The sequence below is a fragment of the Lates calcarifer genome, linkage group LG15 (genome assembly GCF_001640805.2).
Source record: "Lates calcarifer isolate ASB-BC8 linkage group LG15, TLL_Latcal_v3, whole genome shotgun sequence".
NCBI lineage: Eukaryota > Metazoa > Chordata > Actinopteri > Centropomidae > Lates > Lates calcarifer.
Genome location: NC_066847.1, coordinates 1,259,452 through 1,273,029, shown reverse-complemented (window position 1 = coordinate 1,273,029; position 13,578 = coordinate 1,259,452). Strand labels below are relative to the sequence as shown.

At 43.8% G+C, this 13,578-nt stretch overlaps 1 protein-coding gene across 1 annotated transcript in view; it reads left to right on the top strand.

Moving 5' to 3' along the window:
- The window catches only part of si:dkey-22o22.2 (neural-cadherin), a 116,263-nt gene that overhangs the window by 62,668 nt on the left and 40,017 nt on the right, over positions 1-13,578 (top strand). Inside the window, 8 exon segments of the mRNA XM_018678732.1 lie at positions 1,400-1,511; positions 1,923-2,172; positions 2,575-2,717; positions 5,613-5,785; positions 5,872-6,040; positions 6,118-6,288; positions 9,038-9,210; positions 11,308-11,475. Of these exon segments, the coding sequence (XP_018534248.1) occupies positions 1,400-1,511; positions 1,923-2,172; positions 2,575-2,717; positions 5,613-5,785; positions 5,872-6,040; positions 6,118-6,288; positions 9,038-9,210; positions 11,308-11,475 (1,359 nt within the window).

The window sequence follows — 13,578 nt, the reverse complement described above, 5'->3', positions numbered from 1 at the left end:
ATGACAGGACAAGGAAATCATGATAAAAATTTCCACCATCAGGACCTCTGTTTGCCCCACAGTAGTTTTTAATTTCGCAGTAAAAAACCTGCTTGTTTGCTTCTTTTAAACTGAGAGTGGTGTTGCCTGCGACATACATATTCATCTGTTTGGCCTCAGGTGAAAATAATAAACATTTTCTCTCCTGTTTTTCCACTTGAAACCTTTAAATATTCAGTCTGTGTTTGCAGAAGCAGCCGTGCATCCAAATCTTCCTGCTGTTATTACTCAACAGGTGGCGAGTCGAAGGTCTGGGGCTCGTGCTCGGTAATCTGTGCTCAGGTGGTCGGGTCGCCTGCCTCGCCCGTTAAATCAGGGCTTCATCGGGGGGGGAATGGAAAATAGCGTTTTGGTTTAAGAGCTCCAGTGGCTCAGGATAGTGGGTGAACTGGACGGGAACGGAGGAGGATGGCTGCCGAGGCTCAGGATCAGTGTGGAGGAGGAGGAGGTTTAAAATCGGTTTCTCCCCTCGAGCAGGAGACATTTGTCTTCATAATGTTTGCATGAGTCATTCAGGGGAAGTAAAACCAAAAGTCTCTGCAGCTAATGTCGAACCAAACCTCCTGATTCTGACTGAACGTCTGAACCAACAACCAGACTGACACCATCTCCTGCAGCTTTCTGTCAGGGTAATTATCAGTCTGTGATCTCAGTTTGATCACAGTTTACTTCACAGCGCTGCAGAATCACGTTTGTTTTTTCCTGAAACACTTGATACGACAGTCGCACCTCCAGGTGTGTGGAGGTGAGAGATGACGTCGGCTTCTTCAGCTTTTCTTTTCTCATTCTTCACACTTCTGTCGCAGACCGCAGGAAGCTACGATGGTTTTCATTCAGTCCCAGCTGGAAGCCTGGTGATCACACAGACTGTTAATTGATTCTTAACAACAGATTATTGACAGAATCTGCTTGTGAAGTCGTGACGACAGATGAAAGTCCTGTTTCCTGGTCCAACTTCTCTTCTCTGAGTCTCTCCTGTTTTCCAGATGCTGCAGTGCTGAGTCCAAAAACTATTCAGAGTCATTCTACTGTTTTCACTGTGACGAGGAAGAGACGAGGAAACGGCTGCAGCTGATACGATAGAAACAAATAAACGAATAAAGAAAAACCAAGTTTGACGCCAGCAGGTGCTAATGTTAGCCAGCTAAGCTAGCTAACATTAGCACCTGCTGGAGTCAAACTTGGTTTTTCTTAATTTGTTTTGCTAGGTTTAGTTTTTGGACTCAGCACTGCAGCATCTGGAGAGACTCAGAGAAGTTGGACCAGGAAACAGGATTTTCATTGGTCGAGACTGAACGAGCGGATTACATCGACACAGGAAAATAAAAATCTGAAGGTAACGACGAGTCGCCCTCTGCAGGTTGTCGTTCATATAACGGATGAAAACGACTGCACACCTGAGTTCCTCCACTCCATCTACACAAGAGACAACATACCTGAGAGCGTCGCACCTGGAACCTCCCTGCTGCAAGGTAACACACACACACACACACACACACACACAGCCCTCCCAAAAACTCAAACCAGACCTCACACACTCACAAAACCAGATCTATGGACCTCTGTCAGGTCAGTGAACACAACATCAGCACATTACACCTGGGTGTTGTGTAGAGTGTGTGTGTGTGTGTGTGTGTGTGTGTGTGTGTGTGTGTTGCTGGCTGTCTGCCTAATAAGAGCAAAGCCTCGCTGAAGTCGGACTGTTTGATCTCAACCAGTCACCAGCAGCTACGACAGATGGTTGACACACACACACACACACACACACACACACATTTTCATACATACATTCAGCAGTGTTCAGACTGATGTATTTATAAAATCTCTCTCTTCTTCCTCTCCTCTCTGTCGTCCTTTCCTTCCTCCTCCTCCTCTCTCCTCAGTCCTGGCCCGGGACTGTGACTCCGGTGTGAACTCCGAGCTCTCCTACTTCGTCCATGGCGGCGACTTCGACATCACGTCGGGGGGCGTGGTCAGCTCCGCCCGTCGCCTCGACTACGAGCGGCCCAATCACATCTACGAGTTTGTCGTGGTCGCCGTGGATGCCGGCACGCCCCCCCGTACCGGCACCGCCTCCGTCCGCATCCGGGTCGCCAACAGCAACGACGAGGCGCCCGTCTTCTCCCAGAGCGTGTACGACCACTGTCACTTTTATTTTCTCTACTTTTCCTGCAGTTTTGTTTCTTTAATTCAACTTTATTTAATAAAATCAGCCGTCAGTCTCTCTCTCTCTGTCTGTGTCTCTCGCCCACAGACTCAGTCTGCTAATTAAGTTTGTTTTTAATTCAGATTCTATTTTTATTCGCGCTATTCTTTCTCCATCTGTTTTCACTCCGTCTTCACCTCCGCTCTCGCTCCTCTGTCTCTCTCCTTCACACTTTCTTTCTTTACTTCGTCTTTACTTTGTGTTTCGTACTTCACCTTTTTCCTCTCAAACTTTTTCCTCTCATCTTTTCTCTCTTCACCTCCACCAGGCCTCAGTCATATGAAGATTTAACATCCCTCTCTCTCTCTCTCTTTTTCTTCCTCTGTCAGTTATAAAACCTTCCTCAGCGAGGACGCCGGTCCGGACACGCTGGTCGCCATCGTCCACGCCAACGACCCCGACGGAGACGGCGTCTCCTACGCCATCACCGGCGGCAACGAGGACAGCAACTTCCTGCTGGACAACCAGAAAGGTGAGGGAAGGATGTAGACTTAGAAAACGAGACGCTGTGGTTTAACAAGTACCTTGAAGGGGTTTCCTTACCGTCCAGCAGCTAGCTTAGCTTAGCATCAGTGGCTGCACACAGCTCTCCAGACGTCCCGACCTCAGAAGCTCCAACTTTAAAAAAGAGGTTTTTAGCCTCAGACTGTTGCCACTGCGACACGACCCCAGGTGAGTGGAAGAAAATGGATGGATGGATTTTAATTATAACAGCAGAGGTTGAGCAGGATCGTAGGAGCAGCAGGAGTCACGTCATCACAGATCAGAGTCAGGAGAAGAAGAAAGAGACGAAAGAGAACAAAACTACGGGGAAGGGAGTTAGTAATGTGCGTTTATGGGATATAAGTACGTACAGAAAGAGAGAGGAGCCCGGTGGATCATGGGAAATCTCCCAGCAGTGTGAAGGTCTTGGCGGTGTCAGTTTATACTTTTACACAACGTGAATATTACGCAGGAAAAACAGTTGTTTTTTTTTTTTTCAGAAGGAGGTTGATTTTTCTGAGCTTTAGCGCTGCAGTTAAAGGCGTCACAGTCACACAGACGGTCAGAGGCTCTGGGTCGAAGGATCCACATCGATCCTCTACCTCCTCAGATCAGAATCCTCTTGATGGTGTATTGATGCTAAAACGGTAATAAACTAAGGAGGAAAGATAAAAGTAAAAAGCAAGATAAAGCTTAGGATCTCAAACTGTCCCACCAACTTCCTGACAACATGTCCAGTGTATTCACGTCATGCTCTGTGTGAAAAGACCTTAAGCCTGTAGCAGCTTTATCAGAGGAAAGTTTTAAACCGACTCTTAAAAGATTTCTTGTTAGCGTCCGCTTGAAGCTGCAACAAGGAATATTCCCGACACAAATATGAATTTATTTTGTACGGAGATGAGGTGATAGCTTTAACACACACATACAACACACACAATTAGTTTTACACACATATACAGTAGACTGGTTGTTGCTGTGGTAACAGGTATTTGGGGATAAAGCCTGGCGGCTTTAGTAAGGCCAATGAACCCCCCTGTAACACACACACACACACACACACAGAGAGAAACGTGCATAAATAAAAAATAAACATGAACACACACACACTGCTCACCTCTCCTGAGTTTGTGCGTTTTTTTGTGTGTGTCAGAAACACACTTTTTGAAGATAAACTTCATGTGCAATATTGTGATGTGCATGTTTATCTCTGTGTGTGTGTGTGTGTGTGTGTGTGTGTGTGTCTAAGCCTCTGTCACCCAGCATGCACCGCTCCACTGCTCTGCCACACACACACATGCGTCTATGCACAGATATAAACATGAACATTTGCACATAAATGATATATTAAGTCTCTCTAACACACACACACACACACACACACACACACAGCAGATGGCCTTTGGCTTGCTTGGCTGTTCTGCTTTGTCACTTCAAAGCGTTGTGAAGTATTTTCATGTAGATGTGTTCGCTCCCTCCCAGCCTCCGTGTCTCTATTCATGTTTCTACCAAAGCTGCTTATTTGTTTGTTTGTTTGCTCCGCTGCTCTGTTATGTTAATGTGGAAGTGATTGTTAGCGCAGGAAAAAAATATGACATTTGTTTTAGACCCGAGTTAGAATAGAATAATGTGGTTTGTTTTTTTTCCCTGTTCGCAAAGGGAGGGCTGATATTTGTGCCGACAGTCGCTGCTGGTGAAGACCAACATCACAGCTTCACATCAGCAGTGTTAAAGCTCAACATGTCGTTTAGCATTTGTACGGAAAACACTCAACATCCATTTAATATCCAGTCTAGGCTTTAACCATCATATATCCACAGTATACATCCAAGACAGGCTCATTATCTGGACGTTCAACCCAAACCTCTCCCGATATTTTAGAGACTGTAGTCTGTAGTATTTTTGTAGGCTAATACGGAAGTTAGCATCACCAATGAGATTTTTTCAGCTAGCTGCATCGTGCAAACTCAGGTTTTCAGTTTCAAAGTCTGGAAAATATCCACAGAAAATCAGCAGCGCCCAAAGAGACTTTTCTAAAAAAAATATATGTATATATCAGCAAGCGAAAAATCAGAGCTTAAATCGTGTAGTGTGAACTTAGCATTAAGCTAAGAAGGTTAAGGCTAGTTAAACAAGACTAAACAAACATTTCTCTCCTTAAACTGGTTTTAGCAACCGCCTTTTTTAAGACACGTAAAAGCTTCAAACATCAGGAGTGGAGGATTTACTGACCCATTTTATGTCGTCAATGGTAATCTGTATTTGTATTCCGTGTTGATAGTTTTGGAGAATCAGAGACTTTTCTGAGATGCCTCCTTGTTTTTCCGCCATATTCCTAGCTAGAGTAACGCACTCCATCACTGTTACATCGCCACCTACTGGCTCGGCATGATACTGCATTTTCAATGCGTAACTTTTCCTTGAGAAGGAATAACTTTTCCGTTCTTAACAAAACTAAGACCTTAACCTAAAGATTTACGAACCTGTTTGTAGCTTTAAAATGTGTCGACTCTGACTCTTTTTAAGAGCTTTTCATTTGACAGCCACCAAACATATGAATAGAAAAATGAATTATATAATTTCCTCCCTCCGTCAGTGAGTCACTCCTGACTTTGAGGGACTCAGCATGATCAGCAGCTCTCGGGTGTTTCTTCTTTACTTTCTTTAAGCTGAAACATTCAGAGCTCAGTCTGTTTACTGTAAAGTGTGAACAGTGTCCTCTGGCAACAGGAAACACATCAACTCCTCGAATGCCTGGGAACATAAAAGTAATTTAAACTTGTTCTCCTTTTAAGAAATGCTGATATTTTTCCTCTGTGAGTCACCAGCCTGCACCAGACTCCTGTTAAATATTCGTATATTTAAAGACTGAAATGTTTGTTTGTAGGGATCATCAAGCTGAGGCGAAGTCCACCTCCGAGGTTAAGAGGACCGCAGTACGTCCTCAACATCACCGCCACCGACGACAACGCGTCCGGCGGACCGTACCCCCTCAGCAGCTCCACCCAGGTCATCGTGGGAATCAACGACATCAACAACAACAAGCCGGTTTTCCAGGAGGTGAACGAATCCGTCGCACCTGTCTGTTCTGCTTGTTTTGCTGAGTTTTCCTGCCGCTTTCTCAACCTCTCAATCTGTCCTGTCAGTGTCAGAACTACAGCCTGAACGCCGCCGTCCTGGAGAACCAGCCGCCGGGGACGTTCGTGCTGCGCGTCCAGGCCCACGACGCCGACATGGGCGTCAACGGAGAGGTCAAATACGGCATCATGCACCGAGACGGCGTGTCGTCGGGGTTTGACATTAATCCAGACACAGGTGAGTTCCACGGCAACACGTTAATACTGTGACTGCAGCCGTAACCGTGGTAACGCGCTGACCCCTGTGTCGGTCAGGTGTGATCACCACGGCGATGAGCTTCGACCGGGAGCGGCAGAGGGAGTTCACGCTGTCGGTGACGGCCACGGATCAGGCCGAGGAGCCGCTGATCGGGATCTGCCAGATCACGGTTCTGATCGCAGACCAGAACGACAACGACCCCAAGTTTGAGAACAGCCGCTACCAGTGTGAGTCCACCATTACAGTTACAGTTACTATTACAGTTACTGCTATGGCTACGATTACTATCACAGGTACTGTTACAGTTACTCAGTTACTCCTACTGCGAGTCCACTGTTACTATTATGGTTATGATTACTTTTACAGCTACTGCTGCAGTTACTCAGTTACTGCTATGATTACTTCTACTGTTACTGCTACTACTGAGTTTGTAGTCCTATAATTGTTATTACTATTACTGCTATGATTACTACTACAAATACAGTCACCGCTGTCTAAAATACCACTGCAAGTAACTCTACTACAACTATAGTACTTCTAAGGAGTTGTTCTGCCTTTACTGGTTCTTCAAGTGCTACTACAATTACTGCTACTACTGCAGTTATTACTACTGGTTCCACTGCTACGTCTAATACTACCCTCTCTCCTGGTTGTAGTACTTTTACTGCTACAGATACTGCCTGTTTAAAGGAAACAGGTGAGGAAACTGTTTGTTTATCGTCGTCTATCAATCTGCATCCTTGTAATCCTGGAAAGCTCTTAAGACTGATGAAATATTCGCTGCCGGCTCCCGTGGGTCCATGTTTGTTTACTATCTGTGCAAATATGTGTTTTGATAAGCGTCGTGTCAGAAGTTCTCCTCGTCAGATTAGGGAAACACACAGAGTGGCTCATTAACTATTTAACAGGCAGATTGAAATGTTTCTGGGACATGCATTCATTTACCACCGGTGTGTGTGTGTGTGTGTGTGTGTGTGTGTGATTGTGTTATTGGGGGGTTTCCTGTGCTAACAGAGGAAGTGATCTGGAAACAGCCTGTTTAGCCTGCATGCTGTTTATCTACATACATTAATCAAGAATAGATTCAAATTCTGCAGTTTCTACTTCCTGTTCCCTCGTCCTTAAATAGATGTTTTTTTGAATGGACTTTGGTTGAGACGCCTGAAATAAGATCTGTGGCTTTAACACAAGCTCAAGACATTTTCACATTTTTGTTGTGGCAGCAGCAGTAGCAGTAGAAATAGAAGTATTATCTGTGGTACTGGAGGAATAGCAGCAGTAGTAGAGGTACTAGCAGTGGTGTTGTAGCAGTAGTAGTAGAAGTATTAGCTGTGGTACTGAAGCCATAGCAGTAGTAGTAAAAGTAGTAGAATTATCCAAGATGATGAAGCTTGATTTTCCTTGTGTTAACCAAACCTCATTAAGAAAACAGCCGTTTTTAAAACAGAGGTAGAAGAAGTAGAGTTCATCATCATGCAGCTTCGCTCTGTCTTTATAGACGTAAACCGTGAGCGACGGGCAGATCCTGTGTTCGTGGTTCCTCAGTGACACACATTAGACTCAGCAGGATCTGATGTGATTATTCAGTCGAGACGTTTCCAGCCAGACCCACAAATGTCAAAAGTACATTATTATTGACATAATGCTTGAAACGCAGTATTACAGAGGAGGAAAATGCAGCAGCGAACCCGCCTCCCTGCTCCTTGTTTTTGTTGTGTGATCAGCGCTGACACACGTCACCGTCAGCAGGATCCCAGCTTATATTCATAAACTTAAAAAAAATAAAAAATGCATCTGTTGACTTTGCAGAGTGAGACCCAGAAATGACAAAATGAGGTGACACAGTGCTGACACAACACAACACAACACAACACAACGCCGCCGTGTCGCCATTATTATAATATCTGCTTACCATCACAGAACATGATGTTGTACTGCGTTCAGTTGAGTTTAATGAGATTCAGTTTTCAGACACGAGAGCTGCTGAGTGTGAAGAGTCTGTACTTCACAAATACACACAAATACTGCTACAAAATACTCACAACTTTAAATAGCATCACAATTAGTAGTAGTTCTACTTGTAGTAGCAGTCGTATAAGCAGTAGTATTTGTGTAGTAGTAGCATTATCAGCAGCAGTACTGGTAGTAGAAGTATCAGTAGTGGTAGAAGTAGCTGTGGTACTGTACGAGTAGCAGTAGTAGTACTAGTACTAGCAGTAGTACTGTTACTGCAACTCTCTTACTCTACTGTTACTGTAGTAGAAGTACAGTGCAGTGGTGCTGTAGTAGAACCATTGTACAAGCAATGGTTTGTAGTAGTAATACTACAAGTACTAGCCTTAATAGTGTAGCAGTAGCATCAGTAGTAGAAGTACTAGCTGCAGTACTGTGGCAAGTACTAGTAATAGCAATAGTAGCATTATTATCAGCAGCAGTACTGGCAGTAGAAGTACTAGTACAAGAGTAGTAGAAGTATTAGCTGTCATACTGTAGCAGTAGTAGTAGAAGTACTAGTAGCAGCACTGTAACAGTAGTAGTAGTAGAGGTGCTAGCAGTAGTACTTTAGTTACAGTAGTAGTAGAAGTGTGAGCAGTGGTATTGTATTGGTGGAAGAAGTACTGGCAGTAGTTCTGTGGTAGTAACAGTAGTGGTAGATGTAGTATCAGTGGTAGCACCAGTAGTAGCAGTGGCAGTAGTAGTAGTTAGAGTACAAGTAGCAGTAACTGCAGTAGCCATACCAGTAGCAGTAGCAGTAGTAGTAGTAGTAGTAGTAGTTCCAGTAAAGGAGTATCAACTATGGCACCAATGATATTATCAGAGTCAGTACTTCTATTATGAGTAGTAGCAGTAAAAATATTAGGTAGTAGCAGTAGAAGTAGTAGTCTTAGTACAAGTTGCAACAACAGCAGTTACATTAGCAGTACCATCAGATGCAGTATCAGTAGTATCAGTAGTATTTCTCCCTCTGTCTCTCAGACTTCCTGCGTGAGGACACTCCGGTGGGAACTAGTTTCCTTCGAGCGGCGGCGCACGACGACGACCAGGGGAGCAACGCGGCCATCACCTACTCACTGTCCAATCAGAAGCCGGCGTACCTGCACATCAACCCCAGTACGGGCTGGGTGTACGTCAACCACCCCATCTCACAGGTCCGACACACACACACACACACACACACACACACACACACACTCAGATTAATGTATTCATTGTTTGGATATAAATAAACATGGAGGAAGCTAACCGCTAACATGAGGGAGCATGTGTGTGTCTGTGTGCGTGCGTTTGTACCTTCAGGTGAGGATTTGTGTCTCTTTGCCGACAGGATGTTTTGCATGTTGTTGGATTGTATGTATGTTTGTACCTCGGGGCTTCATGGCTTCATGCTAAAACTTATTTCCCATCATTCCCTGGGAGAACAGTCTGCGCTGTTGTTTTGACTTGTGTGTTTACAAGTAATAATGAAAATGAGAGACGACACCAGGGAGGGTTGTTGAAGGCGGGAATGTGGCGACGTTATTCCACCTCTGTTCTGTCTTCAGATGGGGAAACAGAAACAGATAAAAGCCTTTTCCTGTCTCTTGTTTTGGAATAGGAAAATGAAAAATGAGCCGTTTTCCAATTTTTGGATCAACGAAATAAGAAAACAAAGAACAACTCTTTATTTTTTAAATGAATTATTTTAAATAAAATTACATGCTCCACAGCATTCCGCTTTCTTCTTCCTATGCTATCCACTCGTTGATGTTACAACAGCCATAGTAATATAGCTATTTACTAGCCAGTGGGTGCTAACATTAGCCAGCTAACCTAGCTAGCACTAGCCTCTGTTAGCTATTCAGTGTCATTCTACTGCTTTTCTTGGGACGAGAATGGCTGCAGTTGATGAGTAACAATTCTTAAACGTATGAAATAAAAGTTTGATGCCAGCGGGTGCTATTGTTAGCTAGCTAACCTCGCTAACATTAGCATCTGCTAATTACAGTTTTCTTGCTTTGAGCCACATCTTTGTGTTTCAGTTGTCAGTCCTTCTCTGTGCTGCCCAAAAGTAACGAAAACAGTTAAGGTTGCCTGTTTTCACGTTAGCTGGGTGAAGATAGCTAGCTAAGGCCAGTTTTATTAGCCTTAGCTGGGCAGCACAGAAAAGAACAGTGCTAGCTCGCAGGGATCCTGTGCTGTCGTTCATTGGGTGACTTCCAGGACAAAATAAACTTAATGCACGACAAAACTGACGGTTTTTAAGCTTTGTTTTTCCAATTTCATTGTTAGAAAACGAAAAACGGGAAAGGGCTCATCATCTGTTTTGTGTTCACTCCAAAATGAAAATCAATTGGCCGTATAGCAATACCAGACTCCATTGACAAAAACAGAAATTTTACTGAGCAGAACACAGGAGCTGCTGGAATACCACTGCCTCCATCTGTTAGTGTGTTTGTGTTACTGTGTGACTTTCAGTGGTGGAAGAAGTAATCAGATACTTTATATAAGTAAAAGTACCACATAATAACTCAAAAAAAAATCCTGTTTTTGTCAATGGAGTCTGGTATTGATAAAAATGACTATTTCTGGTTAAACAAAAAGGATCTTCCTCCTTTAAATAAAAAGGTCTGTCTCTGTAGGAATCCTATCCATAATGCTGTGGGACACTTATAATAACTTGTAATGACACAGTCAGTGGTTAATGGGGTCATGAGGTCGTGAGGTGGAGGTTATATTTCCAGTGGCAGCAGCTGCTCTGTTGTTTCCACTGTGAGAACAATAAAAGCTGCGTCAAACCGACAGTCGCCTTAAATGTTTAATGATTGTCGTGTGTTTTTCTTCTTTGTTCAAAGTCAAACTGAAAATCCAAAGTGTCTGACTGTTGTTCTTCTTCTTCTTCAGTGACTGTCAGCTTCTCTCTGTTCCTCTTCTCTGCCACTGATCTTTTAAATGACACATCAGTCAATAATTTAGCAAAGGCAGATTCAAACCCACCCCAACTCTCTCTTTCCTTCTTTATTCACAAACCAGAAGATCAACGTTTTAACATTTTCTTTTTCTCTCCACTCTAATATTTACAAGTGTTCAAAAGGCCATCCTCAAACAACTGCATGGACATTAAATTTAGATTTTGACGATAAAAAAGACGATAATATGATGACAAGACCTTTAAGTTTTGGTAGCAAACTTTTCTTTTTGTTTGAAAGCTGGACAGATATTCCCTCCAGATTCTGTGGTTTAAAGATCTGAATAAACTCTCACCGCAGACGTCCAGGATCAACCAGCAGATCGTGGCGTCTGACGGAGGGAACCGCAGCAGCTCCGTGGAGCTGACCGTCATCATCACCAACGTCCACAACCAGCCGCCGCACTGGGAGCAGCCCGAGTACTGGGTCACCGTCCCGGAGAACACCGTCCGAGACGCCAAGATCGTGGTGAGGGACACACAGTCGTTGTAGTTGTTAGCAGGCGTTTTTTTATTTATTTATTTTTCATCTTTGGACAGAGCCAGGCTAGCTGTTTCCCTTTGTTTCCAGTCTTTATGCTAAGCTAGGCTAACCACATCCTGACTCCACCTCTGAACTGAACCCCACAGACTAAGATCAATGCTGATCTTCTGGCTTCACCCACTGAAAGAAAGCAAATAAGTGTATTTCTAAAAATGTTAAACTTCCTTTAAGCTTTAACATGTAGCATGAGTATTGAATAACGCTCTCAACACAACAAACACATTAGCGTCTGGTCAGATTCTGTGGCTCGTTTACTTTGTGTTTGATCAGATTGAAAGGGGATATTAGCCTGTAAAACAAAAAAAGGAAAAAAGTGATGTAGAATTTTTGGTCATTTTCTTCAAAATAAGACTGTAAACCAAGACATCAAAACAAAATGTCAACACAGGAAGTTGCACACACTTCGTAGGATTGTGCTAGAAGTGATTTGAAGCTTGTAGCCGTTTATGTCGATGGGTTATGTCTGTTCTTTTGTGAAGGATCCATGCAGGCAGCAGGCCATCCAAATCTTTTCTTCATATATATGTTCGATAGAAAGACTGTTGCATTGCATCATGGGAAATGTAGGCTCCAGTGGAGTCTGAGCCAAACTAGCAACTAAAAGTCTGAATATCTTTAACTCTGCTGCTTCAGCTTTGACCTTTAGTGTTCAGAGGTTAGCTCTGTCACCTCACAGCGAGAGTACAGATATTGAACAGGTGGATGAATGAATGGATGATGGATGGATGATGGATGATGGATGGATGAAGCAGACTGTGTGATGTCTTCTGAGGCTCTGGAGGGAACTTCCTCAGGTTATCTCAGCTCATGTTTGGAGATGACAAACATCCTGTCTTGCAAACAAGAGCTGAGCAGTTTAAAAGACATCGCTGCTCACCAGGGAAGGAGAGTCTGATGAAAGGCTGTTGAGTTGCATCATGGGAAATGTAGGATCCAGTTGAGTCATACTTTATATCTTTAACTCTGCAGCTTCAGTTTTGACCTTCTGTCTTTCTTTGTTTTGTTATATTTCTTAACCATGCAGAGCTAACTCGCTACAGCGCTCTGCTAAAACAAACACTGATTCACTTCATATATTTGGTTCATTTTGCTTAAACAAAAAGAGAGAGATTGAGTTTCGCACCCAAAAAAAAAGGAAACGTGCAAAGTAGATTAACAGGAATTTAACAGTAAATTAACGGTGCACATTATGTGAAAAGTTGCTGATCAGGAAACTGGAGCTCGTACTTCCTCCTCTGATCAGTGTAAGCAGCTCTAAGCTCTGAGGAGAGAGGAATATTTAAACCCAGTTCTTCTCCTGCAGCGGTTAAAGACTTCTCTTTCGTTTACATCCTCCTTCACATCTGTGCAGAGCACCCCGAGGAGCCTGGAAACACGCTTTCTTCATCTTCTTCTTCCTCTCTTTTTTCCTCCATCCATCCCTCTCTCTCTCTCTTTCCGTCTCTCAGTGTCAGCACGTTTAAACAAGGCGCTTCCAAACATTTTTCTGCCGAGCAAACAACAAATCCACCACCGGAGTCTGTCTCACCTGATTCACTGCAGCCAGCACACACACACACTAACAGGGTCTGCCTGTATACTGGTGGTTTTTTCCTCTTTTGATCCCTCCATCCTAATTTGCTCTCTTTTCCTAAGCCGCTGGTTTAGAAGGTGGAGGAGTTTTTACCCTCCAGCTGCTCGATTTCATGGAGGTTAGTCAGTTTTCAAACAGTTGTAGGGCGAGTGTGTGTGTGTGTGTGTGTGTGTGTGTGTAATCCAGTGTAAGCCTGTGTGTGTTTATGAGTGTGAACCTGTGCTGTATATAATCTTTCCTCCTCCTCCTTTCCCTCCTTTTTCGACCCCATATTACTGCTGAAAAGGCTGAAAATGATGATGATGATGATGATGATGATGATGATGATGATGGCGATGGCGGCGGCGGTGATTGGAGGTTGTCCCACCCACAGCTCGTCCCTGTCAGAGGTGATTGACAGGAGAGGGAGATAATTGCACCTGCCGTCGGAGCGTCACAATGGACGCTCATCACCT